The sequence below is a fragment of the Stylophora pistillata genome, chromosome 5 (assembly GCF_964205215.1).
Source record: "Stylophora pistillata chromosome 5, jaStyPist1.2, whole genome shotgun sequence".
NCBI lineage: Eukaryota > Metazoa > Cnidaria > Anthozoa > Scleractinia > Pocilloporidae > Stylophora > Stylophora pistillata.
In genome coordinates this window covers 1358685-1386400 of record NC_142523.1, presented here as the reverse complement: position 1 = coordinate 1386400, position 27716 = coordinate 1358685, and the positions used below count along the sequence as shown (strand labels likewise).

General features: G+C 39.0%; 1 protein-coding gene across 1 annotated transcript; it reads left to right on the top strand.

Moving 5' to 3' along the window:
* The first annotated feature begins 1000 nt into the window (after positions 1-1000).
* On the top strand, positions 1001-22705 carry LOC111330785 (calcium-dependent secretion activator 1-like). Its single transcript, XM_088762174.1, has 28 exons — positions 1001-1017; positions 1098-1868; positions 2777-2857; positions 3425-3579; positions 3669-3762; positions 4174-4242; positions 5158-5210; positions 6346-6457; positions 6929-7062; positions 8149-8215; positions 8640-8748; positions 9168-9377; positions 9855-9991; positions 10771-10958; positions 11557-11658; positions 13723-13786; positions 13968-14091; positions 14716-14822; positions 15698-15854; positions 16328-16469; positions 16552-16707; positions 17108-17219; positions 17835-17876; positions 19436-19510; positions 19635-19718; positions 20278-20385; positions 20507-20611; positions 20757-22705. The coding sequence occupies exons 2-28, from the start codon at positions 1110-1112 to the stop codon at positions 20982-20984; spliced, it is 3774 nt and encodes a 1257-aa protein (XP_088618300.1). The 5' UTR covers positions 1001-1017; positions 1098-1109; the 3' UTR covers positions 20985-22705.
* Positions 22706-27716: the final 5011 nt, after the last annotated feature.

The window sequence follows — 27716 nt, the reverse complement described above, 5'->3', positions numbered from 1 at the left end:
GGCCGTTTTTGGACTTTGGGCACTAATGGCCGATTTTAGATTTTGGACACTAGAGGTCGACTTCTGATTTGGACGCTGTTTTATTCAGTTCTCCCTTTCTACCTCTATTTCCTTTTTAATGAGTAAAGCGAATATGGTCCTTGATTAAGACGAACTGCTCTGACTGATAATTTCGTTTAGTCTTGTCACCTTTGCTATGGGATATGTTGATACTGGGACATTTATTGATGTCCAGACATTCTATGGCTGGCGGAGACACAGTGCAGTTACACGTGAAGGAGACCAGTTTTGTCCTTCCCTTACCGAAGCCCCAACGTCGAGAAACTTGATACTTAGTTCTTATTAACCGAGCGGGAGGTCTGTATGGGAGAATCTTGACCGAGGTCGCCATTACAGACCTCACTGCGTTCGGTCTGTACCGGCGACCGAGGTCTCCCATACAGACCGGCCTAGCTCGGTTAATAAGATGTTTATCATATGAATAAAGGCTGATAGTTTCGAAAGAAACTGTTTGGGGCTGTGTCGGTGGGGGTAACGAAATAATTTGGATATCGATATATCAACAAAGTTGAAGTGGTAAATTGGCCACCGTAACGATTACAAAAGCTGACGTTTCGAGCGTTAGCCCTTCGTCGGAGCGAATAGAGGAATTGTAGGTTGTGTGTGCTTTTAAAGGCAGAAAATGGAGCTACGTTATTGGTGGGAACATGGCAACGAGTAAAACACGAATAAATTAGTGGAATGAAAAGCGTTCGTTGATCCCTGTATTTATTATATGGCTGTGTCTTAAATGCCAATTTTTGTATTCTTTGTACCTTTTTTTTTTCTAGACCAGTCTAGATGGCGGTCTAGATGGGAAAATCTAGACCGCTTTCAATATAGATTTCAGCCAATCAAATTCGTGAATTCGATAGTTCCCAGTCCTCGTGAGACACAGCCATGATAAAACGCTTTTTTTTTTTTTCAGCGGTTTCCCTCTGCTAATGCGTCAAATGAGCAACCTTCAATATTGATCAGGTCAGTTCCGTGTTTACTTTCTCTTCACTAAGCGTGTTACTTACAAGTTCGCTGCGAGTGTACTGCTTTTTTCTTAACAGTACGTGTGCACAATGATTGCCTCATCTTCCGACGAAGAAGATGTTGATGAGGCTGGTGATGTAGACGAACATACACAAGAATTACTGAGCATCTATCAACGAGGCGAACAGACATTCTCTACCACTTCAGCCCCTTCACCAAGCGTAAGTCCATCTCTGCACACGCCGAGCCCTACGCTCTCCGTGGTGTCCGAGGCCACATTACAGGAGCAACAAGAAGACGACGAAAGAAGGGAGAGGCTGCAGTTGTATATTTTCGTTCTGCGCTGTATTGCTTATCCTTTCAACGCCCGACAGCCGACAGATATGGCACGAAGGCATGCTCGGGTTAGCAAACAAGACCTTGTAAAAATAAAACAGCGATTTGAAGATTTCCTCAAAGGAGACACAAAAATAGCTTCTGATGAGGCGTTTTATAACGCAGTAAGAGCCTACTTTGATATATTTATCTGCAGCGAAAGAGTGCAAAAGATGGTAATTAGTGGCGGGTGTTCGTCGAATGATTTTCGTGAGGTTTTCAAGACAATGATCGAGAAACGCGTACGAAGTCTTCCTGAAATAGACGGTATCAGCAAAGAAACTGTGCTAAGCTCTTGGATGGCGAAGAACGATGCGATTTTTCGCGGAGAAGATGACCCAAAAAAGGGCCCAAGAATTGCAGCCTCGGCAGCTTCCGAACTGATTTTGTCAAAAGAGCAACTCTATGAAATGTTTCAGACCATCTTGGGCGTCAAAAAATACGAACACCAAATATTGTTCAATGCTTGTCAGGTAATCTTGAAGTCTGGTTGATTAATGGTTTGCTAGTTAAATAATTTTGTTTTTTGTTTGATTGATGGACGTATTTTCTTTAAACAGTTGTTCGTTTTGTCACAATTATCTGTCTATTAATTTTTCGAGTGGATTTGCTTGTTTAATCCTTCAAGTGGAATAATCTTAAAGTCACCTAGGCATACGATTAAAAACTCAGACATGAACATTTCTTTATCAACTCTATATCTGTATAGACATCTGCCGTTTTTTATGATAATTTATGGACTGACTTGTATCAGTGAAGCGTTTCGAAACTGCATTGATTTGTAATTATGAGAACTAATTCAATTCAATTTCATTTATAATTACAAATGTAAATTTTTTGGTTATTTTAGTTTTTTTCCTTAGAGTATAAAATAGATTTGACACGAACACAATTGAAATTTTAAAATTGTGAGGAGTCAAAATTAAAATTTTTATCTCAGACGCATGATTGTTGCATAAACTTGCAGAATTGTAATTAATAGAATTGGCGTAATGAGGAAGTGTTAACGACAGGTTTTAAAGTTCTAATGGAAATTACTATTTGAAATAAATCTACTTTGAAATTTTTTTTCAAATTACTGTAGGTCAATGTTATTATAGGCAGATCTTGAAATACCCAGTGAAATTTGTAAATTAAAAACTCGAAGCTTGAACATTGGTGGACAAGCTCTAGCTGTTATTTAATGATCGGGGGATCAGGTTCAGATGAAAATTAAACCTCTACTTTGCTGTTTGCTTAACTACAAGCCAGCTTTTATCTTCCCAGCCATTTGAGTTGGTGTAGCTGTAGGTGAAAATCAGTTGAAGAAATATTTAACCTCACTATTCTGAGTTTTTTTTTAATTAAGTTGTTTTAAATGATATGATTATGCGTTGTTTAGCTTGACAGTGCCGATGAACAAGCTGCATGCATTCGTCGAGAATTGCACGGAAGATGTAAAGCGATTGTAGACCAGAGAAAGGTACTTTCATTTTTCCTCTAGTTAATGTATTTTATGTATCTATTTCTTGTTTCAATATTATGTGAAATTCAGCTGTTTTTTACCTTAGTTTGGTTATATCAAATGAGTTGATGAATGTAAAATTAATTATTTTGCAACTGTAAAGAGTTTCCAAAGCTAACATTTGAAGCAACAGCTCTTCATCAGAATTAAAAAATGTCAGCTTTAGAAACTCTTTAAAGGGGTAAATTTATGTTATTAACTTATTCAATCAAACCAATTCATCTTGTAATATCTTGCCCCTTATATTTATTTACCATTATAGTTTGTTTCAAATGCATTATCACTCTTTCCCTTCACCTTTTTTGTACCAATAGGTCCCTTATCTAATAAGCCTTCTCTCTGATAAGTCCTACTAGGAAGTGAACTTTCTCTCCAAAATGTCCTTCTTCTTAAATAAGCCTATTTTTTCTATGGGCCCCTTTCTTGAATAAGCCCTCCAAAATACTATCTTCTCTCAGTGCCCTCCTGTAAAAATTTGTGACAGGTGTCAGATCCCATAAGCATACTTGTGATTTTATTTTTTAGCGACTGCCAGGCTTTATACACAAAGATATGGAAACTCTGTTTGTCGAGGAACAGCAGGCTGCTATCAATCAACTGATGGGAAACTTGGAGAGTCAACCAGTGACAAAAGGTTCATCAGACTCCAAGTACTCCATGCCATTTACCAGAATCAAGGGGTAGGTAACACCTTGGCTTTGGGGATCTATTTCTTGTTCCTTCTTTTTTTGATTAATTCTTGGTATTTATATGTCAATTTTTCTACCAGACCCCAGCACACAATCTCCATTGTTGAAGTTGCTGTAGATGATGTGGATTCAGCGCTATCAAAGTCTGATGTTATGTTGAATTTCACAATTGAGGTACTAAATAAGTGTAGCTATGTCCCATTGTTATACTTTGTTATCCAACTACGCTCTGTAGAGTACAAATAATGCTCAAGACAAGTACAAATATCACGCAATGTTTTGTGTCAAGTTCAAAGTTTGCCTAATTTCCATGCCAGGGCTTGACACTAATGGTTGCTAACTAGCCACAGACTAGTAGAAATTCAGTTTTGGCTGGTGATTTTTAATTTCCACGGATTAGCCAGTTTGGCTAGTAAACAAATGTTGTAACATCTAAGATGTCATTAGCCACTTGGCTGGTAAGTTGAAAAGTTACTGTCCAGCCCTACAAGTTCCTTGTTCATGTGACGTTCAAAATAGTTGAGTTACTTGTCAACAGGTTTTGTTTAGAGACTTTCTAATGATTGTTGTTTTTTTTATTTCCAGGTGATTGTGAAAGAGGCAAAAGGCCTGAAGTCTCTTCCACCAATGAAAATTGTTTACTGTACTATGGAGGTAAGACACATTATTATAGAACATTTTCTGGTCAATTTTATTACTTTACCTAGGTGTTAAAATCAGTTAGAATTATTGTCAATTAAACACAGTCATTCTGCTGGCTTTAGACAATCCTCTAACCTCCTTGAGTGACCAAGACAGAATTTCTTCTTACAATAACAATACAATATCAAGCAGACTAGTGATGAGAATAAAGAAAAATATCAATCAGAAAATAACTAGTTGATCTAAAGTCAAAGTCAAACTCTCCAAACTCACATCATAAGAATTGTATGGTAGATGGGAAGGAGAATTACTATTGAGCTAACCGCCTCCCAGTTAGCTCAATGGATAGTGCGCTGGACTGTTGTGTGGGAGGTCGATGGCTCGTGCCCCAGCCGGACCAACACTCAAGGTCTTAAAACAAGTGAGAAGAATATGCTACCTTTCTATATCAAGAAATGGTTAAATACTCGAGTCTTCTCGGATAGGGACGAATAAATGGAGGTCCTCTCTCCTGCAGGGTTAGGGGTAGGAGACGTTAATTTCCCACATGCAAGATTACTGACTGTGTGATGGATGTCCTCCCCTAGGGTGGTTGCTGGGTGGGAATTGGCCCTGAAAAGCCCCCAGGGGGAGTGGTCAATTAACATATGTATGTATGTATGTATGTATGTATGTATGTACTAATGAGATCTTGGGAGTGAAAGGGTTTTAAAAAGCCTTTGGACCTGCCCTTTCATGTCAGACATCAGAGTTCAGATCTACTGTTTAACTCTATAGGAAAATTCATTACTTGTCGAGGGAATTCAGCATTAAATTGCATGCGAAAACCAATAGCACACTCATTGCTTCAGTCTTTGTGCAATAAGGACACACAATGTAATAAAATCAAATGACCTTGAAAGAGTAATCTTTCTATTTCACACCAAGGTGGAAGGTGGGGAGAAATTTCAAACTGACTACATGGAAGCAAGCAAACCTGTGTAAGTACACATTGATTGTGAAAACGTATCTAAACCTTTTAACCCCACAGAATGACTAGTATCTTATATCTTCTAACAGTATCACCCCTGAATCACATATTAAGGTACCATAAATCCTCTAGTAAGCCCCCCCTCTAAAAAGCCCCCTCTAAAAAGCCACCCCCTCTAATAAGCCCCCCTCTAATAAGCCCCCCTCTAAAAAGCCCCCCTCTAATAAGCCCCTCTTTAATAAGCCACCCCCTCTAATAAGCCCCCCTCCAGAGGAAAAAATTTATTAAGCCCCACCCCTCCCCCTCAAAAAGCAAAAATTCGAAATAGCACTCCATGTCAGTAAGTACAATAAATTTATTCAAGTACTGTAATTTTAGTTTGTCATTTAAAATGGATTCTGATGATTGATTGATTGATGTTATTGACTCTGCCAATTTGGTAAATGAAAAAATGAAAAAAATGAGAGTAATTTTTGAATAAATACGGCACAGCATATCCTATTATATCCTGATAGTGTATATTGGGCTAAATGAATAAGCCCTTCCCTCCTCTAATAAGCCATCCCCAAAGTACTTGAAATAAGTAAGTAATGATAAGGGAAATGGTCACTAACTACAGAAGCTCTTGATTGTTCAACAAATTCTTCTTGTCAGCATCTTTGGAAATGAGTCAAAAACAGTATGGAGAATATGCATGCTGGTGTTAGGGTTTTATTTGCCTTGTTTTCACAGATTTAAGTTTTTTTCACATACCAGTGTTTGTGCTTAAAAGTGTTGCTGAAGAGAAGAGCAGTAGTAAGAGCTGTTTTACGTTGAGATGATAAATAGGAAAGGAAATAATTTACAAGGCTGTTTGTGCCATACTTACATTGGAAAGTGGCACTTAACTGGAGGGGGGGAGAGGGTGTTGCTTTCTGATTTAGTGCTTATCTGAGGGTGGCATTTAATCAACCATTATTTGATGTTGTAGGGTTTTATTTGGGTCAAATTTATTTTATTTGTCCTATACAAGGACAAGCTCTTTCATCACAATATTTCTAATATGGGGAATCCCCTTTGAGCACTTTCACAGTTTATCTCCCACTATATTGTTGTTACTTTAAATTGATCTCAAGTCACTATAAAACCTTTTGCTTTTGATGTAGCTGGGAATCTCAAGGTGATTTCACCACTTGTCATCCTCGTCCCATTGTAAAAGTCAAACTTTTCGCTGAGAATACAGGAGTTCTAGCACTTGATGACAAAGAGCTGGGAAAGGTATGCAATATGCATGGAATCTGCATGACCTGCAGTAGTTATTACAAAAGGAGCTTTGACTATTCTTTACAGTTTTCCTCTTTTTTTTTAACCCTGCAACGGACTAGCATCCCATCCAGGAGGGAGTAGAAATACTCCTAGCCGCTTCATGCGACAAAAATCGAAGTCACGCGTCAGCCTGATGGGTTTTTGGCCTTTTCCTATCAAAAAGTCAATTGTTATCATAGACATTTCAGTGTATTCACAAGACAGAATCGTTCTATACATGTATGCAGATACGCACAGAAGCCTGTTTTGCTCTCAGATGAGCCGAGTCATTATGAGATTGTTATCAGACAGGCTACCTGCATATTGCAGGGATCCATTCCGCAGGGTGAAAAAAATATAGAAAGTTTAAAAATGTGTTTGCATTTTTGAGCGCATTGTCATGGTCATGATATGATTCAACCTTTTTTCATCCTTTCCCCTTAGGTTATTATAAAACCAATTCCTGGTGGATCAGAGCAGCCTGAACTGTATGATGTGGTGACACCCAAAGCTGGGGATAAAATTCAATTGAAAATTGCTGTGAAGATGGATAAACCTGTAAACTTGAAGAAATGCGGGTTCGTAGCGCAATGTTATGGTCCTTTTTTGGCATTATTAACGCCGCAGGCCGCACGTTTCCCCGCCCACGAAAAGATTTGGTATGAGTCGGTGAGAAATTTGCCGGGGTTCTTGCATTAGGACCCCCGCCGATGTCTCGCGGACTCACGTTGCTCAAGGCCTCTTACTTTCCCGAGGCGAAGCGCTAATATTAGAGAGATTTAGCACCGCGTTTACGTGAATTGGCAAATGTCAGATTCCCTTTCACGTTTCACGTAAAATAGTGTGAACCTTGCTGCTTTTACTAGCTTGCTTCGCGTGAACTCACGTCGTGGCAGATTTGAAGGCGCCCTTGCATGACTTACAAGGCAATTAACTTCTAATCTGAGAGAAAAAGTGAAGAAAACCCTACGTACACGGTAAACGCAAAACAGGTTACTTTCACGTAGAAACGGCAAAGCGCAACCGGCAAACGTGTACAAATGGCGGGAAAACAAAATCACGTGGTCACTCCAGCCGTTCAGGTTTCACGTAGGCCTGCTCGTAGGCCAGACCTGTAATTGCCCACAGCTTTGCAGCATATAACCTTGGTTCATGCACCGGTGGCCCAGGCGCCGTTTGCGATTTATTTTTAGACTTTTAAGATAATCTACGTGTTAGAATGTTTCTAAAACTGCCCAAAGTACTGGATATGAACTGATTTTTTTAAAAAAAAAAAAAAACGTAAACTGAAGCTATTCCTTAGGGGCTTTTCAGCCACTATTTAAACTAACTAAGTGCAGAAGGCAGACCAATGGGCTATTTACAGAGCGCGGCCGAGGAGTTGAACTTGGGGCAACCGAAAACAAATCCAGTGAGGGGCAGGGTAGAGGATTTGAACCCAGGACACCGCATTAATGATAATTAACAATTATTCCACGAGCGCGCGTTGGATATGAGATGATAGATAGCCAACGAGGCTCATATCCAACAAGCGCGAGTGGAATAATTGTTTTATTCAAAATATTGGCTGATATACCATAATGGCTAAGCCAATAAAAAGTCTTGAATTGCATTATCCAATGATCTAGTTTTTAATAATGCATATTATCTCTGGTTCATTTCAGGATGATATATGTTCAAGGGAAGACTGTGTGGAAAAAGTGGAAAAAGCGCTTTTTTGTGCTAGTACAGGTAGGTTATCTCGTTTATTGTCTGTAAACGTAAACCTGATCACCTCATAAATTGAAGGGGTGTGTCGAACAGAGCCAAGTGTGTAAGTTCGTATGTAATTGCGTAAGAGTGTTGGAAGGTCTCTCAAAAAATACCACTGTAGAAACTCTTCTGTATGCAGCCTCAAGTGTCATTTATTCTTAAAAAGTACTCAATGTACTCTGTAAAAAATGATTGAAAATTTGCATGGTTTAGACATTTGAACACAAATGCAATGTTGCTGATGTGAGTTAAAATTTCTGGTCAATTTCTTGTCATCGCTGCCGGGAGCCTGAGGCCGACTTTTGTTTTTACTTTAGAAATATCATTGCTGATTCTCTATGGGTTTTGTCACCAAACACTCACACACCTTAGACATGAAAATCCCTTTTCCTCTTTCGCACAGGTGAGTCATTATACATTCGCCATGTGCAGTTACCGCGAGAAGTCTGCAGAACCAACCGAGATGATGCATTTGGAGGGGTACACTGTGGATTACTGCGAAGCAGTCAGTGGTGGGTTGATCAGATAACATGCTTGTGCGATTGATTTCAATTGATATCTTTATTCTCAGCCCTTTAGTGATACAAATGAAGTTAACAAATGGTGAACACCACAGCGTACACTGCCGAGTACTATAGCTTCTTGAGTGCTCAGTAAACCTCCCAACACCCATGACTCAGTAGTGTACTCTGTGGTGTTTACCATTTGTTTTATAACATAACGTCGACACAATGAAGCAATAGAGTTCCGTTTTATTTAAATCTTACGTGACCAGAAAAAACAAGTGCGTGGAAACTAGTCCTTTCATTTGCTTACTTCAGCAGCCTATTCCCATGGGCAAATGGTGGACACTGAGTTGACCAATCAGAGCGCGCGCTTTACTCTGTGTATGTAATAAAATTAAGAAGCAACAAAGATATCCTTTTTATAGGCGAAGAACACAAAGGTGGAAAGTTCTTCTTCAAAGCCGTAAAGGAAGGTGATCAAGTCTTGTTTGCCACAGACGAGGAACTCGAGAGACAAATCTGGGTTAATAAACTTTATACTGCCACTGGCCAGTCCCACAAGCCGGTCGCTCCAAATTTATCTGCCATCAGTGTCCAGCCACATTCTAGCAACTCCTTGACAAGACTGCAAGGAGGTAAGGTGTTGGGCTGCCTATTGGGGCAATACTTTCCTGTTAAGCTTTACACTCTTAACATCAGTATACTTTTTTTCCAAACTATTCTCTATACGTTTCCTAAGAAGGTGACAAGGAGAATTTGTTTAAAAATCGAGAGTTTCCTTAGTTGGCGATCGTTTCCTTTATTCTTGTTACCTCGACGTCGCCGCTTTTGGAAGCTCCATTAGCAAAATATTTTCTCATCACGCCAAAGTGCCAATCAATTGTTTTGGACTCAGTCCACTTCGAAGAGCGTTTTCAAAAACGTTCCTGCGTCAATAAACGCAATTGATTCAGGTTAGTGTGGACTGAAGGCTTAATCTTTAGTATAAAGTTGCGTTTTTTTTCTCCAAACTTCTCTTTTGCAATTTGGACAAAAAATGTTTTGGTTTTGTGGATGTTGTTGTGGTTTTTTTTTTTTTTTTTTTTTTTAATTTGTTTCCCTTATTTTATCAGATCATGACCGTGCGAGAAAACATGGCCTTGAGGACTTAATCCAAGCCGATCCGAACAATTTTAACCATCATGTTTTGTTCGAGAAGCTTCAGCACCTGACTCTAACACACAGGTTGAACGACTCCTACTCTTGTCTGGTATGGAACTCCCAATGTCTATATCGTATCTCTAGCTGCATTTCTTCAGTTTGCATATAAGCTATCGCTATTCTGTATTGTAATCCATCAATTATTTTCGCTCGATCACGATTGGTTTAAACGCGTCACATGATCGGGTATGCCCTAGCTAAAATAGGGGAATGTCTGGTGATATTCTCCAAATCATTCTTCGATGTTCAAACTCTGTGTTTGAATAGCTTGGGAGTCTTCGTTCAAGAGTTAAAGCAAGTTTGGGGAACTTTTGGCTGTTGTTGCGGAAGAACAGGGAAACGTGCTTGTTCATGAAGTCGCGCTAAAGTGTTGCATCCGTTGTCGAGGGTAGGGTGTTTGTAAACGTTTTGTTCCGAACGTTTCAGAGAAATATTTAAAGGTGAATAACCACAGTTGCTTTCCTTTAGCGCGAAATTATGCTCGTGTGTTTGCCTTTGAACTTCGTCACGGGAACACTCGAAAACGCCTTCGGCTGTAAGTACAGGTAATCTTTTTTTTTTTTTGATTTTGTCGACTGAGTTGATAATGTAATTTGGCTACCGTAAAGAGCGTTAGCTATTCGTTAGAGCAAATGACGAAGGGCTAGCGCTCGAAACGTCAGCTTTGAAACCCATTACGGGGGCCACTGATTTACAATATCAACTCGGTTGATAAAACCAAAATTACTTTTTTACTCCCACCGTCGCAGCACCAGTTTCTTTAGGAACTTACCCCCTTTATTCGTATTGTTAAGTTTGTTGAGCGAGGAAGATGTGTGTTTTTTTCAGGGTTGGTTTTCCCCCGGTCAGGTATTTGTGCTGGATGAGTATTGTGCTCGATATGGAGTACGTGGCTGCCATCGACAACTGTGTTACCTCAGTGACTTGTTAGACAGAGCAGAGGCTGGCGTTATGATCGACCCAACCCTCTTGCATTATAGCTTTGCATTTTGTGCATCACATGTGCATGGGAACAGGTCTGTGGCTTTTTGTCAGATGTTTTCAGTCGTTTCTCTTAAATGCGGCCTATCTCACTAGCGAGTTCTTTGATAAAGCTTAGTTGGTAGAACATCGGACCACGAAATCAGAAACTGGCTCTGGTTTCAACCCCCATGAGGTGAACTCAAGATTTTCATAGTTTCCGCACGTCAAGAAAGTGTAAATTGTCTTTATGTTGAATTATCCAGCTCAAAATTTACCATTTACGTTTTGATTCTAACAGTATTCTGGGCGCTTTTCACTTAGAAATTAATTAATTAATTAATCAAATATTCGTTATTGAATAATTAAATTAATTAGGAATCTAATTTATGGCTTAGCTCTTCAATGAGTTCTTGGTACATGTCGCTTTGTGTGAGATATTCGGATCAAGAAATCCTAAGACCTGAAGAGCGATTCTTTGTAGGGCACCCAGGTTTTTTTTTTCTTTATTAAATTACCGATTTACACTAATATTTTTTGCATAGCTATTTACGCTCACGAAGCTTTCCACATTCTTTATCCAAGCGGTGTGTCGGCCTCTTAACAGATATAAACCTCGCGTTTAGCTCTGATCGCTTTTATTATTCATTCAAGGCCGGATGGCTTAGGAACCATTACAGTGGACGAAAAAAACTGGTTCGAGGAGATCAAGATACGCCTATGGAACCTTCTAGCCTTTCAAATCACTCGTTTCAGGTATGAAGTAGATATGAAACGTACACTCAGCAACCTGATGTAGGTAGTTCCATGTGAAGGTTTTAACCCTAATATCATAGGTGACAAATTACTCCTTAATTTCGGCGCGAAATTTCAGCGTTAATTTTTAATTTTCGTCGGAGGCAGCGTGGCCGAGTGGTCAGCGTGTCGGACTCGCAATCCGTCGCTCCTGGGTTCGAGTCCCGCCCTGACCACTACCTGAATTTGTTTCACGGTGGCTCCGAGTTCAAATCCTCGGCCATGCTAGTAAATAGCCAACTGGTTTGCCTCCGGCCAGTTGGGATTCTTAACAATGTTATGTTCAATTTGAATTATTTGTTTATAGCCCACAATGTAAACTACTGGGTTACCAGTAATTGTGTTAGCTATTAAAAAGTTAAAGTGCACCTAAACCCAAAATTTTTTTTTCGCTTAACGAAATAAGCTTATTTTTTGGAGTATTTCTGTGCAAAAATTTTTTAATTTGCTCAAATCTTTAATTTTCTATGCCCAGTCAAAATACGGAAAATCGGCCGCCATCTTGCCCCACGACCGAGTTTAAAGAGGAATGGCTCTAGCGGGTAATGTGACGTCAAATCGAGAACGCGAAAGTCTGCATCTCACACATTTTCACTTGTTTGGGAAGATTGTCGTCGATATTGTCCGAAATATGCCGACTAGATGTGTTGTATGAAGATTGTATGAAGCGCGATACCCTCTTGCAAATTTCGCACGTTGCTACATCCTTCTACAACACACTTAGTCGGCATATTTTCGGACAATTATCGACTACAACCTTCCCAAACAAGTGAAAATGTGTGAAAAGCAGACTTTCGTGTTCTCGATTTGACGTCACATTACCCACTAGAGCCATTCCTCTTTAAACTCGGTCGTGGGGCAAGATGGCGGCCGATTTTCCGTATTTTGACTGGGCATAGAAAATTGAAGATTTGAGCAAATAGAAAAATTTTTGCGCAGAAATACTCAAAAAAATAAGCTTACTTCGTTAAGCGAAAAAAATTTTTTGGGTGTAGGTGCACTTTAATTTTTTTTTTTGTTCTAATTTCACATATGAAATCACAAAATTGCCATTGTAACATCTCTTGTATTTCGATCAGAGCCAAGATGGCGTCGAGAATTAAGAAACATTTAAAAACATTTGAAACACTATTAACAGGCACGAAGAATTCGAAAGGTATTTTTTGTGAAGAAACTCAGAAAATTACGAACTTCAACAATAATGTATGCTTTAAACGAAAACTATATTCTACTTCATGTTCTCGGTTTTCAATAGAATAAACCAGTAAAAAAAATTACGGTTGTGATCGTAGTTTGTCACCCACGATATTAAAAGGTAATCAAATGGTTTTGTCGTGAAATTAGGAAATAATTTCACTTGCGTTTTGTCAAAATTCTGATAATTTCCTTCGCCTAATGGCTCGGGAAATTATCAGAATTTTGACAAAACGCGCGTGAAATTATTTCCTAATTTCACTCGTCGCCATGTGATTACACATACTTAACTCTCAAGATCTGATTGTTAATTCTCCCCTCTGGCTGCTACACATTCCTTCGTAAATTAGGTACGAGAATTTGGTGTTAGATTAAGATAACAACTTCTTACTGATAAGTTTAAGTATTCTCATTACCTGTTTGCTGGATAATGTATGGACATCACAAGGAGAAGTTACACGTTAATCACTTCTGGAGTTGAAGGATCGATTGCTGTCTCAAAACTGAAAAGATAATTTATCGGTGTGGTCTTCGAGTTGTCGTTGATTCTTTATTACTAATTTAAGAATATCGTAAATCCTATCACGGATATTTGCAAAGAAATTAGAGTCGTTATCATCATGATATATATACTGCACATCCACGAAAGACTTAAAGAAATCTCGTCAATGATTCTTGAATGTCTTAGTAGCTCCTTTGAAATCCTTGGCAATCATTTATGAAAACGTTCGACGCTGTGTGTCAGGACGCAAAGGACAATTGGAGTGATTAGGACTTGAAGCCGACCCTTTGTACTTATGTTACTGATGATTACATTTTTTTTTTTCGCAGATATTCTTTTCCTTTCGGGAGACCTGAAGGGGCGCTGAAAGCAACGCTGTCCTTATTTGAAAGGGTAACTTGAATTTTAAAATTTGTTCTTTGATTGATCACGACCCCCTGGCGATTCTCTTTGGAGAATTAAGATCTTTTTACACATGACTTTTATCTCTTTTAATTTTGTATTTCTCCACTTCGGTCGAACGGCTTTCTAGGAAATACCATTATTTAGTAAATAATCTTGTTATTGTCCATAGGTTATGATGAAGGATATTTCCACACCAGTTCCACCAGAGGAATTTAGAAAGGAAATCAGAAGTTGCCTCCATCAAGCCGCTCTTGTTAATTATACTCGTGTCTCGGCTTATGCAAAGATTGAAGGTATGTCCAGATTTTTTTAAAGGAACTTGTCAATCATTAACCTCGTTTGATGTGTTTGGACATGAAAACAGTGTTTCTATCTGGGTTTAGTACATAACTTGGGGTTTCTGGTATATTTTCCACGTTAAGTAAAAATGAAAATTGAGTAATGAAACCCAAACGGAGGCAATCCCAGCGATCACTCACAACAAAGGTTTACCATATAATTAGCCAATGAGAACTCGAAGTGAAAGGAACTGAAGCAAACTGCTTGAAGCGCAGTTACCATCGTTTTTAATTTTTGAATCTGATTGTTTGGGAGTTTGGCGCGAGTTTTCTGGACCAATCACAGAGCAAAGTTGAGTAAAACCGAAGCAATCCCGTTCCCGGATTACTTTCGACACTCAGCTGAAAAGTGCTCTAAACGAACAAATTTACACGAACTGTTACAGCACCTCTCTCCACCCGGTAATGTAAATGAAACCAGCAAATTGTCATGGAAACCTCAAAATTCGTTGGATGGGGAGGGGGTAGGGGGTAACGTCAGAGGGAGGGGTAGGGTTACTCTTCGTCTCTACGCTCCACTCGGCCTGGAGGCAGAAGAAAAAGAATAACAACAAAGATATCTTAACATTTACCTTCTAGAGTCGTCCGGAGATCACGTACCACCTGAGACTATACTGAACGACATCATGCATCTGGCGGAACTGTGCATAGATTTGCTTCATCAGAATGAAGAACATCATTCTGAGGTACATTGGCCTACAGGCATTAAGATGCCGGCATTGTACTCTATTGCATTCGACTGCGTTAAAAAAAAGCCACTAGCACTCTCTGCTAATCGATTCTATTTCCAGATCTACTGTTAAAATTCTGCTAAACTAACAAACACCCTACACATTATTATTTTTTCTTTGCGGAACCCAATCGGACAATCTCAAGTGCGCAAAATAGGCCACCCTTCTTGCTCGCTTCGTTAGCCAATCAGGGAACAAGATTCTCCTTATACGGCCCGCTTTTCAGACCTGCATGTAGTTCATGAAATATCTATGATTATAAATTACAGATTTTCAACAAATTTTCAAATATCTGCGTTCAAGCCTTCAAGAATCAAATTTAGCAAAATCCTGATCTTAGAATACTCTTTACGTTAACTAGCTTAACCAAAGCTACAACAAATTCTCAAACGGGATTGGTTATCAATCGCCCGATTTAAGCACCTACGGGAAAGTTTACACATCGTGCTTGTAATTGAACAACATATTAAGACAGTATATAGGAGTCAAACTAGAGTATTTGGACAGTACGCTTCACTGAGTCCACGTGCTTTTTCATAGACCTTTCAGTGCATATTTTGTCGGAAATTTTTCATGGTTATATTCATATTTATGAATTCGTTTGACGGATTAGTATCATGTTCGACTATGCGAAGGGCTAACGCTCCAAACATCACCTTTGGAAACTCAAATAATTCAGTTTTTATCAATTCAGTTGATAAAATCAAATCATCTTGTAATACTACCTTCCGGCGCATCACCACAGTTTTTCTAGAAACTTTGTACCATTATTTATTTATAAAGAGTATTAGATCATTTCCTTCAGCTAATTTTATTTTCTTTATCTCCAGGCATTGGCTTGGGTGTCCGATTTGATGGTAGAACATCAGGAAATTTTCTGGTCCTTGTTTACTGTTGATATGGATGCTGCTCTGGCCGCTCAGCTGCCCGACACATGGGAGAGTTTTCAGTTGTTTCAACTGCTAAATGAATATCTGTGTGATGATAGTAAGTAACTAACAACGTCTAAAACTAGAACAACAACAAAAAAACACCACGGAGGAAAATAGAAAACCTTAAGCATGTAATTTCTCCATAAAATATCACCCCCGAATCACACATCAAGCTAACCAGAATAAAAGAAATTATCACCAACTAAAAAAGGGCTTGATTGTTATACAAATTCTCCTTGTCAGTACCTTAGGAAATGTATAGAGAACAGTATGGAGAATATGCAGACTGATGTTAGACTGTAAAGGGTGCAAAGGCTCCAAGACAATCATTATTGTGTTCGAGGCTTTGAATTGGCGCGCGAAAACTCACTTTCTTTAAACGCAAAAAACACAATAGCGGTCAACATAATCTGAACGGGCGCCTGTGGAAAATTTTGGTCGATAAAAGGGGTGCCTATCCGAGCGGGGGTGCTAATGCAAGGATTTGCGGTATGCATGTCTAACGTTACTTTGTTCTCTCCTGTTTAGCCAACCTCAATCGTGGGAAATTCCATCGTCATTTACGAGATGTGTTCGCTCCTCTTGTCATACGATATATTGATTTGATGGAGTCGTCTATTGCGCAGTCGCTGCACAAAGGATTTCAAAAAGAGAATTGGATTCCCCTCAGGTCAGAACCGTTACAGTTTTAGAGGTACGTTACTTTGTGTTACCAGTAATCTTATTAATTTTTTTTTTCTTTTTTTCGGTAGAGATGGGTGCCGTGCCTCTGAGGATCTGTTCTGGAAGTTAACTGTACTGCAGCAATTCATAGCTGAACTAAACTGGCCTGATGAGGTGCTAGCGTCTCATCTTATGAAGAGACTGAAGTTGATGGCTTCAGATATGGTGCAGTCCTGTGTCAAGAGGTTAACTTTGAGTTTATTTTACTGGTCTCTGTTTTTCTTATGATTGTGAAGTCAACTCTGATTACAGCGGATCATTATCGCAAATTATAAAACCTAGGTTCTCGCAGGAAAACAAAGTATCCCCCCCTGTGGAGAAGAAACACACTTGTAGCTTTTAGTTGAAGGAAAACGTCGTATTGTTGCTGTTGTTTAAAAATTTCTCATCAGTTATTGCATGAAGACTTAATGCGCCCTTTCTGTGGAACACCTTGCTCGACGGGTAATTTTTAACCAACCTCACTGTCCCTGACCATCTTAAGATCTTATTTTTTGCGTTTGTCTTCAGTGAAGTCATATTTCACAAAATCAGACACGATCAAGGTATTTCTTAACCTCGCCTTTGTTGTCCTGTTGCTTTCAGAACGAAGGCTGCGTTTGACAAATGGCTGAAACAAACTAGCTTCAGCCTGGAACTGCTCGTACCTGGGACAGTGTGCGTCATGCTTAATGTCGTCATACAGGCCAAGAAACAGGTAAACCCTGTTTTTAAAGTCCCGTTTCTCAGGATGCCGATTGCGCGAAACACTTTGTACCCGTTTCAAGATGAGACCCATCGCATGTTTGTGTAGTGACTTGATACAAACTCATGGTCAGTGATTACTGTTTGGTGTCAAAAAGTGCTCAAGTTTCTTTTGTTCAGTGGAAGTTTTGTTATTTCTTATTACAAGTCGTGAGTGTTGTTTAGGCTATATTTTCCCACGTGAATTATTTTCTCATGAGGCCCTTTAATATGTTGGCTAGAGGTTTTTAGTTGGGCGTAAATTACAGAAGTCTTCAATTCAAATCAAAAACTTATTTTAGATTGCGTACTTTACTACAATCCGTGATTGGAGCGGAAATTTTCGCCACCCGGTTGTTGCGGAGAAGGTTGTTGCCCAACGATACTCAATGGAAATGCGCTCCAAACGAAATGCCAACTCAGTTTTTAAAGGTCAATCAGTGGCTAAGACACTTAAACCACTGTCTTGAACTGGGAAATAAGATTGCAATTAAACCAGAGGACAAAATTTAAGCGCGCAAGAATAAAACCTTTATAAAGTGAACAGAAATGTTGTGCGTTAATATTTTGCCCTTGTCTACTTTTACAGTCCAGGTTCCTTTGTGCAAGGGAGGAGTCCGAGAGTTGCGAGGCAAGTAAAAAGATATCTACTAATCAGTAGTGGAGCGTTGAATGTAGCCGGGGTTTACTGTAGTTTTGTTTTACTACACTCAGTGATTGAACAGGAGTCAACTGAGCGTGTGATGCAAAACTTAAATCAATCAGTTCTGATTTGCTGTTTGAAAAGTGGCCCTTGTCTTTTTAAATGTATATACATATGATACACGATCCTCGCAGTAGATAGCGCTATTTAAGCAATAGCGAAAATCAGACCTGAAAAAAATCAGGCCTTGTACGGGATTCGAACCACTGACCTCTGCGATACCAGTGCAGCGCTCTACCAATTGAGCTAACAAGCCAACTGGGAGCAGGCCCTTAAGTTGATTCGTAATAAACCCGGGAAAGTGATAAATGAGATACAATGAAATATATGAAGTTCATATATTTTGTACTGCGGTATTAGATACATATGATACACGATCCTCGCAGTAGATAGCGCTATTTAAGCAATAGTGAAAATCAGACCTGAAAAAAATCAGGCCTTGTACGGGATTCGAACCACTGACCTCTGTGATACTAGTGCAGCGCTCTACCAATTGAGCTAACAAGCCAACTGGGAGCAGGCCCTTAAGTTGATTCGTAATAAACCCGGGAAACCCAATAAACCCGATTCGTAATAAACCCGGGAACCCGCTCTACCAGTTGGCTTGTTAGCTCAATTGGTAGAGCGCTGCACTAGTATCGCAGAGGTCAGTGGTTCGAATCCCGTACAAGGCCTGATTTTTTTCAGGTCTGATTTTCGCTATTGCTTAAATAGCGCTATCTACTGCGAGGATCGTGTATCATATGTATCTAATACCGCAGTACAAAATATATGAACTTCATATATTTCATTGTATCTTAAATGTATATACATAGGAAGTTTGCGTTTCGATTTTACCGTATTACAGTGCTCGATACATAAAAGTAGCGCGCAAAATATGTTGAGTAAGAAAAAATGCAATGACTATGCTTTCATCCCTACAAGCCTGTTTCGTGATTGCTCACTCGTCGGGAGATTTTATTCCCCCTGATGAGTGAGCAATCACGAAACAGGCTTGTAAGGATGAAAGTGTAGTCGTTGTATTTTTCTAACTCAACATATAAATAGATATATTTAACAAATGGTAAACACCACAGCGTACACTATTGAGTTGTGGATGCACGCGGGAGGTTGCTAAGCACGAAAAAAGCGTAAGAGTTGCTCGAGGCGATAGCCGAGAGCGACTCTAGCTTCTTGAGTGCTTAGCAAACCTCGCAAGTGCATCCATAACTCAATAGTGTACGCTGTGGTGTTTACCATTTGTTTTATAACATAACATTCACACATTGTAGCTAAAGAGTTCCCTTTTATTTAACAAATCTTACGTGACCAGAAAAAAACAAGCGCGCGCGGAAAAATAGTCTTTGCATTTGCTCACGTCAGCAGCGTACACCCATGGGCAAATGGAGGACGCTAAATTGACCAATCAGAGCGCGCGCTTTACTTTGGTTATGTTATAAAAATAGATATATATATATATATATTTCCTTTTTTTTTTCTTTTTACAGTATCGGTATCACTCAGATGTCAACATTTTTCTCAAGGATGTAATTCAAGAGATGTTTTCATCGTTTATTTCCAAGGTTTGCTAGACATTCAATTCTCCTTTGTTTTTCCATTTTATTCTTGTGTTATGTAAGATAACATAGCTTGTTAATCTTGTCTTTGTTCCTTTTAACGTGAATCCGTTCACCATTTATCTTGTAGCTTAACACTGTGTTGGAGTCGTTGTTATCAAAGGTGGCACGTTACGACCAAGGATTCATTTTGGCTCCGATGTTTTCTCTGAGGGTTTGTTTATTTTTATTAGCACTACAGATAATAATAATAATAACTTTATTTTTGTGTCAAAGTACTTAAGCATACTTGCTAATTGGAGACAGAAACAAAGCAAAACTAATACCACTAAATATTAAATCAATATTAGATAAAATAAAATTCTAAGATAGTTATGCAAAATTACCAATACTATACTATTAAGAAAGATATAAAATTATATCGATACTATTCTATTATAAATAGTCCTTGTCTCTACAAGCTGCAGAGAAAACAGTCAGATCCACGTTCGTTGCAATTGAGTTCGAGAGACCCATTTAGACTTGATTTACATTTAGACTTGATTTACATTTAGACTCTTGATTTACGAGATTCAAGCTCTTGAGCAAGACGTTTTACTCTTATTTTGTCTCTCTTTGCTCAAGAGTACAGAGCAATTTTTCGACAAGTGTCGAAAATAATCCAGTCTTTGCTAATATTCCTGAATATAATGGCCTACAAAAGCCTCGTGAGAAGCATTGAAGGTTGATGTAAAATTAATATTTATTATAAATTGTTTTGTTCTGTTTTTCAGAATCCTGGTACAGATCTTGAAGACTACTACTTGAATTTCGTCAAACTTAATTTAGAAGTATTTAGAGATTCTTTGAAAGATGAGAAAATGAAGAAGCAGCTAATTAAGGTGGGTTAAAATCTGTGCATATTATTTCTATGATTTTAACATGCGTCTCCACTCCCGTTACTCAGGATTACACAGACGGTACTCTCAGGTTACCTTTCAGCATTTGCTTTGATGCTTTCAGGACTGGTATACGTCCATAATAACGAAGATATGCGACTGGCTATCGGACAGAATGAACATGGCGTTACACCAGTATCAGGTCCAGACACTCCTCACAATTGCGGCGGTAAGGGATGTCACGCAACTCATGTCACATGACCAAATTGCACCCCACTTAGCCCAATTACCATTATTTTAAATCCTTAGCTTTTTTTTTGTTCTTTGGTCAAGAGCGATTTAATTTTTCTAACGAAGCTGTTAAAAATTTTCAGGAGCTCCCGCAGTTTGTAAACGAGGATCTATCGTCAAGCCGAGCCATTTATTCTCGAACTTACAAAACAATGTTTTCTCGGCTCCGAATGGAAGACGCCATGTTAAAAGGTGAGAGCATCTACGGCGCAGAAGATCCATCTTACGCCGGAGAAGACGGAGAAGACGACGGCCAGGAGACCGAGTCGAGTGACGAGGAAGCACTAATTAGGTTAGAGACTGGAAACTAGTGTTTCGTTGGTACTGTTGAGGTACGCTTTCTAATCAGATAACCAATGGTTAATAAAGACAACTTGCGCTATAGCATTTAGCTATGATAAATTGAATTTAATTTTAGTAAGTATCACGTAAGATGATAGATAGTTCAAAAACTTTGTCCAAGTAAAGTATTGGTAAATAGATCAAGGGGGTAAGTTTCTAGGGAAACTATGGTGCTGCGTCTGTGGGGGGTAAAGAAAAAAATTTGGTTTTATCAATTTATTTGAAATGTCTTGGATATATCAACAAAGTTGAAATGGTAAATTGGCCACCGTAATGATTACAAAAGCTGACGTTTCGAGCGTTAGCCCTTCTTTCAAACCGGCAGTCTAAATCCCACAGGGATCAATGAACGCTTTTCATTCCACTAATTTATTCATGTTTTTCTCGTTGCCATGCACCCACCAATAACGTAGCTCCATTTTCTGCCTTTAAAAGCACACACAACCCACAATTCCTCTATTCGCTCCGACGAAGGGCTAACGCTCGAAACGTCAGCTTTTGTAATCATTACGGTGGCCAATTTACCATTTCAACTTTGTTGATATATCCAGATTATTTCGTTACTCCCACCGACGCAGCCCCAAACAGTTTCTTTCGAAACTATCAGCCTTTATATAGTTGAAATGTCGACTGACTTTCGTGAGGGAGCCCCTCGTCAGGGGAAGGGTAAGGTTAAAGTGCATGGGTAACGGTGGCCAATTTTCATTATCAACTCAGTTGATAAAACCAAATTATGTAGTTAACTAGAGTTATTTCAGAAATCTCTTAACTAGTGCCTTGTCACATTTTAATTAGCAAGGTGTCAAGAAGCAAGAAGTATTTTTTAGACTCAAATGTTAAGTTAGTTATTTGTTCTTAATCTCAACCAAGCTTTAAAAGTTACAAGCTTCGAGAATTATATACTTTCATCTGAGAAGAAAGGAAAAGTAAATATACTCTAATCTTGGTAGCCCAAGAGGAAATTGTTCACCGGAAAAGAAAAAGTAATATTCGTTAATAAATTACATTGTCTGTGTTTTGTTTTGAAGAAAGTGTTTATTTATGTGTTTGTCGTAAGAAAAGGAAAAACATCGAGTGTGTCTGGACTTCAGTCGGGTTTCGCAGTCTAGAGTGCCGCTTTTATGTTCTTAATACATTTTGACGTCATCTGTGATACACCACTGAACAGACGAACGGCAATATGGAATGTATGTGGCTTTGAGCGGAACCAATCAGATTGCAGCATTTACGATAGAACGCAAATAGATTTCTATTGACACGTAATCTATCATCGGAGACTCTATGGTGAGTAAAGGCCATTATGAAGTTGTTTTTCTTTGTCTCACGCTCGTGACAAAACGAACAAAATCTTTATCTATTTCTTTACCGAGCTAAAAAATTTACCATATATCTTATTCTAAGAATGAATTAGTTGATCCCGTGGGGATTAAGAGTGCGAATTTGAAAGATAGATTTTTGTTTTAACGGATTACTTAAGTGGTTAGCCATCGTCATTATCGTTTATTTCTGACCGCCGTTTCACGTATTGTAGTATCGTAGCTTGAATAATGACTCGTCACAGGACGTGAGTTTAGCCCCTTAAGTTAGTTTAGCCAGTGGTTATTTTAAATTGTGTTTTAAATTAAATTCAGTCTTCAAAAGTTGCGCCTGCGTTCGTTATTATGGCGAGTAAAAATACTTTAACGACTGAGTTTTTGCTCTGGTTTTATTTTAAATACTGTTTCCGCCAGTCAGGTCGCGACACTTTTACTAAATATGCTTTTATTGCACACACAATCCTTGTTTTTTATTATTATTATTATTATTATTATTACTATTATTATTATTATTATTATTATTATTATTATTATTATTATTATTATTATTGCGTCTCAGAGGAACCAGGAGAAAGAGAAGAGTAGCCAATATATCTGACACTGACATTACATCGGAAAGTGCGCAAGCCAGAATTTAAGTAGTCAATTTTTTAGTATGTAGCTTAGCGTACTGAACTTTTAATTTTTTTTTAGAGACCTGCTTTTTGTGAAATATTTTTAAGGAAAAATCTATTATTATTATTAAGTTAATACCGAAGAGATTCAAAGCTTTTCTCTCAGTCAGAGACTTTAAACTTGTTTTGTAATATTTATACCTTAATTATGATCATCATTATAATTATTATAAGAAGTGTGTATCCATGAGCTTTTTCTGGGATTTTTACTGGTCATTTTGACGCATTTGTTTTCGATTTTTAAGCATTTCATCATAATTTTTGTAAATACTTTTAGTGATTATAGTGAATAAAGTTTAAAATTTTAAATTATTATTATTATTATTATTATTATTATTATTATTATTATTATGATGATGCAGTATACACGTTTGGATGCTAGTGAGCTAAGCAAGATAGGGCGAAAATTCGTAGCCTATCTGAATGACAGGACTGTTAACTATAATAATATCTACTACTTCTTAAATATAAATGATCAATATAAAACGATAAGTGTCAATTGGCGCAATACTAAGATATTTTTTTTTTCTTTTTTAAATGTTCATGATGTACTGTTCGGCTCTTAAAATATCCTTAACTTAAAATGTTCATAAAATACTGTTCATAAAAACCAAATCATTATGTCCGAAAATTCTTACGATGTGACCAGTTTAAATGTTCTTGCAATGTTCAGAGTGCTACTAAATACAGCTTTCTGCATTCTCAGCAATATTTCTTTGTATCTTGTACCAAAGAAGCCCATCGTTTCAGTTTCCCTAGCTTTAGACCATCCTCCAAGTACATCTATAATGACGTTTATTTGTGAGATCTTGTATCCTGGGTGTTGTTTTGTCAGCTCAAGTATAAACGCCCCATACCTCTTGGTCTTTTCTTTGTCTTTCTTGTCTCTGTTGCTGATCCAAGGGCAGCTCATTTCCACCATAAGTACCTTCTTGTTTTTGTGGTCGATGAAACGTGCGTCCACACGATTAGATCGTACATATGTATGATCAGCATATACTGGTACATCCCTGTATGCCTCAGTATCAGGTGAATGATAAAGAGGTTTGGGCTTCACATCTGAGAACCATGGCGGAGTACTATCAGCGAGTTCTAGGTCTTTGAGCATCTCAAAGAAGAACACTTTCAAAGCAAAATTGTGCCTTTCTAAGTACTTGGACTGAGCTAATGATGGACATCCAACAAGTACATGTGCCATGCTCTCAGGACCTTCGCCACACATTCTACATTTGACATCGTTCTTGTCGGTTGTTCCAGTGTTATAGGCCATGTAGACCTTTGTTGGTGTAAACTGTTCGTACAGTTCCATGATGCCTGCGATTCAGTGGGTAGGAGCACATTGCCATTTATTGAGCCATGCAAAACCATTTTCAAGGCTCAGTTGATCATCTTGCCGTCTTGCTTTTAAAAGACTTCCTTGCCACTATTGATCTTCGAATTTTTTTGATAAGTTTCATTTACAACTTTCTTTATATGCTTCTTGATGTGCAGATCTTTGGTAACTATCTCTGGTTCTTCTGTTGGGCTACATGATGGTTCAGTTGTATTCAAGTACAGAGTTGTATCCAGTTCTTGTGCAAACTTCTTCGCGTCAGTGATAAGAGAGGAGAATCCCTTGACTATAGCACATTCTTCAAACTGTTGCACAGATTTCATCTTGGGGTCTAGACTTTCATAGAGTTGAACTGCTGCTTTGATCTTGATCAGCTTATACTCTTGTTCAATGGCTCGTAGTCCTCGTCCTCCTTTCTCCCTAAGTAGATATAGCACTGCTATGGAGCTAAGTGGATGACGCCCTCCATTTTCTCATTTTCCATTATTATTATCATTATCATTATCATTGTCATTATCATTGTCATTGTCATTGTCATTGTCATTGTCATTGTCATTGTCATTATCATTATCATTATCATTGTCATTGTCATTGTCATTGCCATTATTATTATTATTATTATTATTATTATTATTATTATTATTATTATTATTATCACCGTTATGTAAGAATGCCTAGATGGACGACGAGATAGACTACCAGTCACTATAGGCCAGAAATCACAGAGCGAACTCGGCTGTGTCGAGTGAAACTGACGAACTACCAAGATACTCAAAATTGGATCATGATCGGAATTCTTTTCTTGAACTCTTTCACTCACTCACTCATTTAGACAACATAAATTCAAAACTACAACACATGCACGCACACAACAACCTTTGGCTGCACAGAATGTTCTAATCTCGTTCTTGTCTCGTTCTTAAAAAAAAACAGTTCTTTTGAACAGCGCAGTACGTTCCAACATGCGTGACCTGATTGGACACGCACGAGTGATTCATGGTGGTTACGAAAACGAAGACCTAAGACCCCCTACGAAAACGAAGAACCATTACGAAAAGAAAGACCCATCATGAAAACAACAAAAACAATAAAGCAATACAGAAACAGGACACCTGAATTCTTTGCCGACGAAAACCACAGGGAGTAATGGTGTGAAAACGCATAGTTAAGAAAACCAAGACCCCGAAAACGAAGAACTAAGCCCCCCCCCCCCCCCCACGAAAACGAAGACCCATTACAAAAAGGAAGACCCCTACGAAAGCGAAGACCCATCACGGACACGAAGACGCATTAATAAAAAACCATTACTCCCTATGGTTTTCGCCGCCAAAGAATGCAGGTGTCTTGTTTTCTGTATTGCTTTATTGTTATCATTGTTTTTATTTTTTTCCGTAGCGGTCTTCGTTTTCGTAATGGGGCTTTCTTTTCGTAATGGGTCTTCGTTGGACAAAATCGCTAAACGGCCACTAGTGGACATAACGGCCAAACGGCCACTACCAGACAAAATGGTTTAACGGCCACTAGTGGACAACATACCTGAACGGCAACTAGTGGACGAAATGGTTAAACGGCCACTAGTGGAGAAAGTGGCTAAACGGCCACTAGTGGACAAAACGGCTAAACGGCCGCTAGTGTACAGAACGGATAAACGGCCACTAGTGGACAAAATGGCTAAACGGCCACTAGTGGAAAAAATGGCTCAGCGGCCAGTAGTGGACTAAATGGTTAAACGGCCACTTGTGGAAAAAATGGCTCACCAGCCAGTAGTGGACAAAATGGTTAAAAGGCCAATAGTGGACAAAAAGGCTAAACGGCCACTAGTGGATAAAATGGCTCAACGGCCAATAGTGGACAAAAGGGTTCAAAGGCCACTAGTGGATAAAATGGCTAAACGGCCACCAGTGGACAAAATGATCAGTAAAGGGCCACTAGTGGACAACATGGCTACACGGCCACTAGTGGACAAAATGACTAAACGGCCACTAGGGGACAAAATGGCTAAACGACCACTAGTGGACAAAATATTTAAACGGCCACCAGTGGAAAAAATGGCTAATCGGTCACTAGTGGACAAAATGGCTAACCGGCCACTAGTGAACAAAATGGCTAAACGGCTACTACTGGACAAAATGGTTAAACGGCCACTAGTGGACAAAATGGTTGAACGGCCACTAGTGGACAAAATGGTTAAACGGCCACTAGTGGACAAAATGGTTAAACGGCCACTAGTGGACAAAATGGTTAAACGGCCACTAGTGGAAGAAATGGCTAAACGGCCACTAGTGGACAAAATGGCTAAACAGCCACTAGTGGACAAAATGGCTAAACGGCCACTAGTGGACAAAATGGCTAACCGGCCACTAGTGAACAAAATGGCTAAACGGCCACTAGTGGACAAAATGGTTAAACGGCCACTAGTGGACAAAATGGTTAAACGGCCACTAGTGGACAAAATGGTTAAACGGCCACTAGTGGACAAAATGGTTAAACGGCCACTAGTGGACAAAATGGTTAAACGGCCACTAGTGGACAAAATGGTTAAACGGCCACTAGTGGAAGAAATGGCTAAACGGCCACTAGTGGACAAAATGGCTAAACAGCCACTAGTGGACAAAATGGCTAAACGGCCACTAGTGGACAAAATGGCTAAACGGCCACTAGTGGACAAAATGGTTAAACGACCACTAGTGGACAAAACGGTTAAATGGCCATTAATGGAAAAAATGGCTAAACGGCCACTAGTGAACAAAGTGTCTAAACGGCCACTAGTGGAAAAATGGCTAAACGGTCACTAGTGGACAAAATGTCTAAACGACCACTAGTGACAAATTAAAAAATGGTTAAACGGCCACTAGTAGACAAAATGGTTAAATGGCCACTAGTGGACAAAATGGCTAAACGGCCACTAGTGGACAAAATGGCTAAACGGACACTAGTGGACAAAATGTCTAAACGGCCATTAGTGGAAAAAATGGCTAAACGGCCATTAGTGGACAAAATGGTTAAACGGCCACTAGTGGACAAAATGGCTAAACGGCCACTAGTGGACAAAATGGTTAAATGGCCACTTTTTGAGAAAATGCGGGCTGAAGGGCCACTAGTGGACAACATGGCGCGTGATGGAAAGTCGACACGACCTCAAAGCTCTTTGTTCTTCCAAGATCGATAAAATTAGCCATGGGCCGTAGCTGAAGAAAGTCATAAATTAACCTCACACCAGGCTAGTCAGTAGATGAATTGCCGGCGTGAATATGTCCCTGACTCCCCTCTCACATGAGGCATTTGAAACCGGGCATTGTTTACCATCATCCAATCGGGGTGGGGCAAACAGCGTGACGGTTGCTCCCTGGCACACGAATTCTGTGCCGCAGATGCCGA

Coding starts and splice junctions, on each gene's coding strand:
- LOC111330785 (XM_088762174.1), top strand. CDS start 1,110: ATGATTGCCTCATCTTCCGACGAAGAAGATGTTGATGAGGCTGGTGAT. Junction 9,992..10,770: donor ACGACTCCTACTCTTGTCTG/GTATGGAACTCC, acceptor TGTTTTTTTCAG/GGTTGGTTTTCCCCCGGTCA. Junction 19,719..20,277: donor CTCCGATGTTTTCTCTGAGG/GTTTGTTTATTT, acceptor TCTGTTTTTCAG/AATCCTGGTACAGATCTTGA.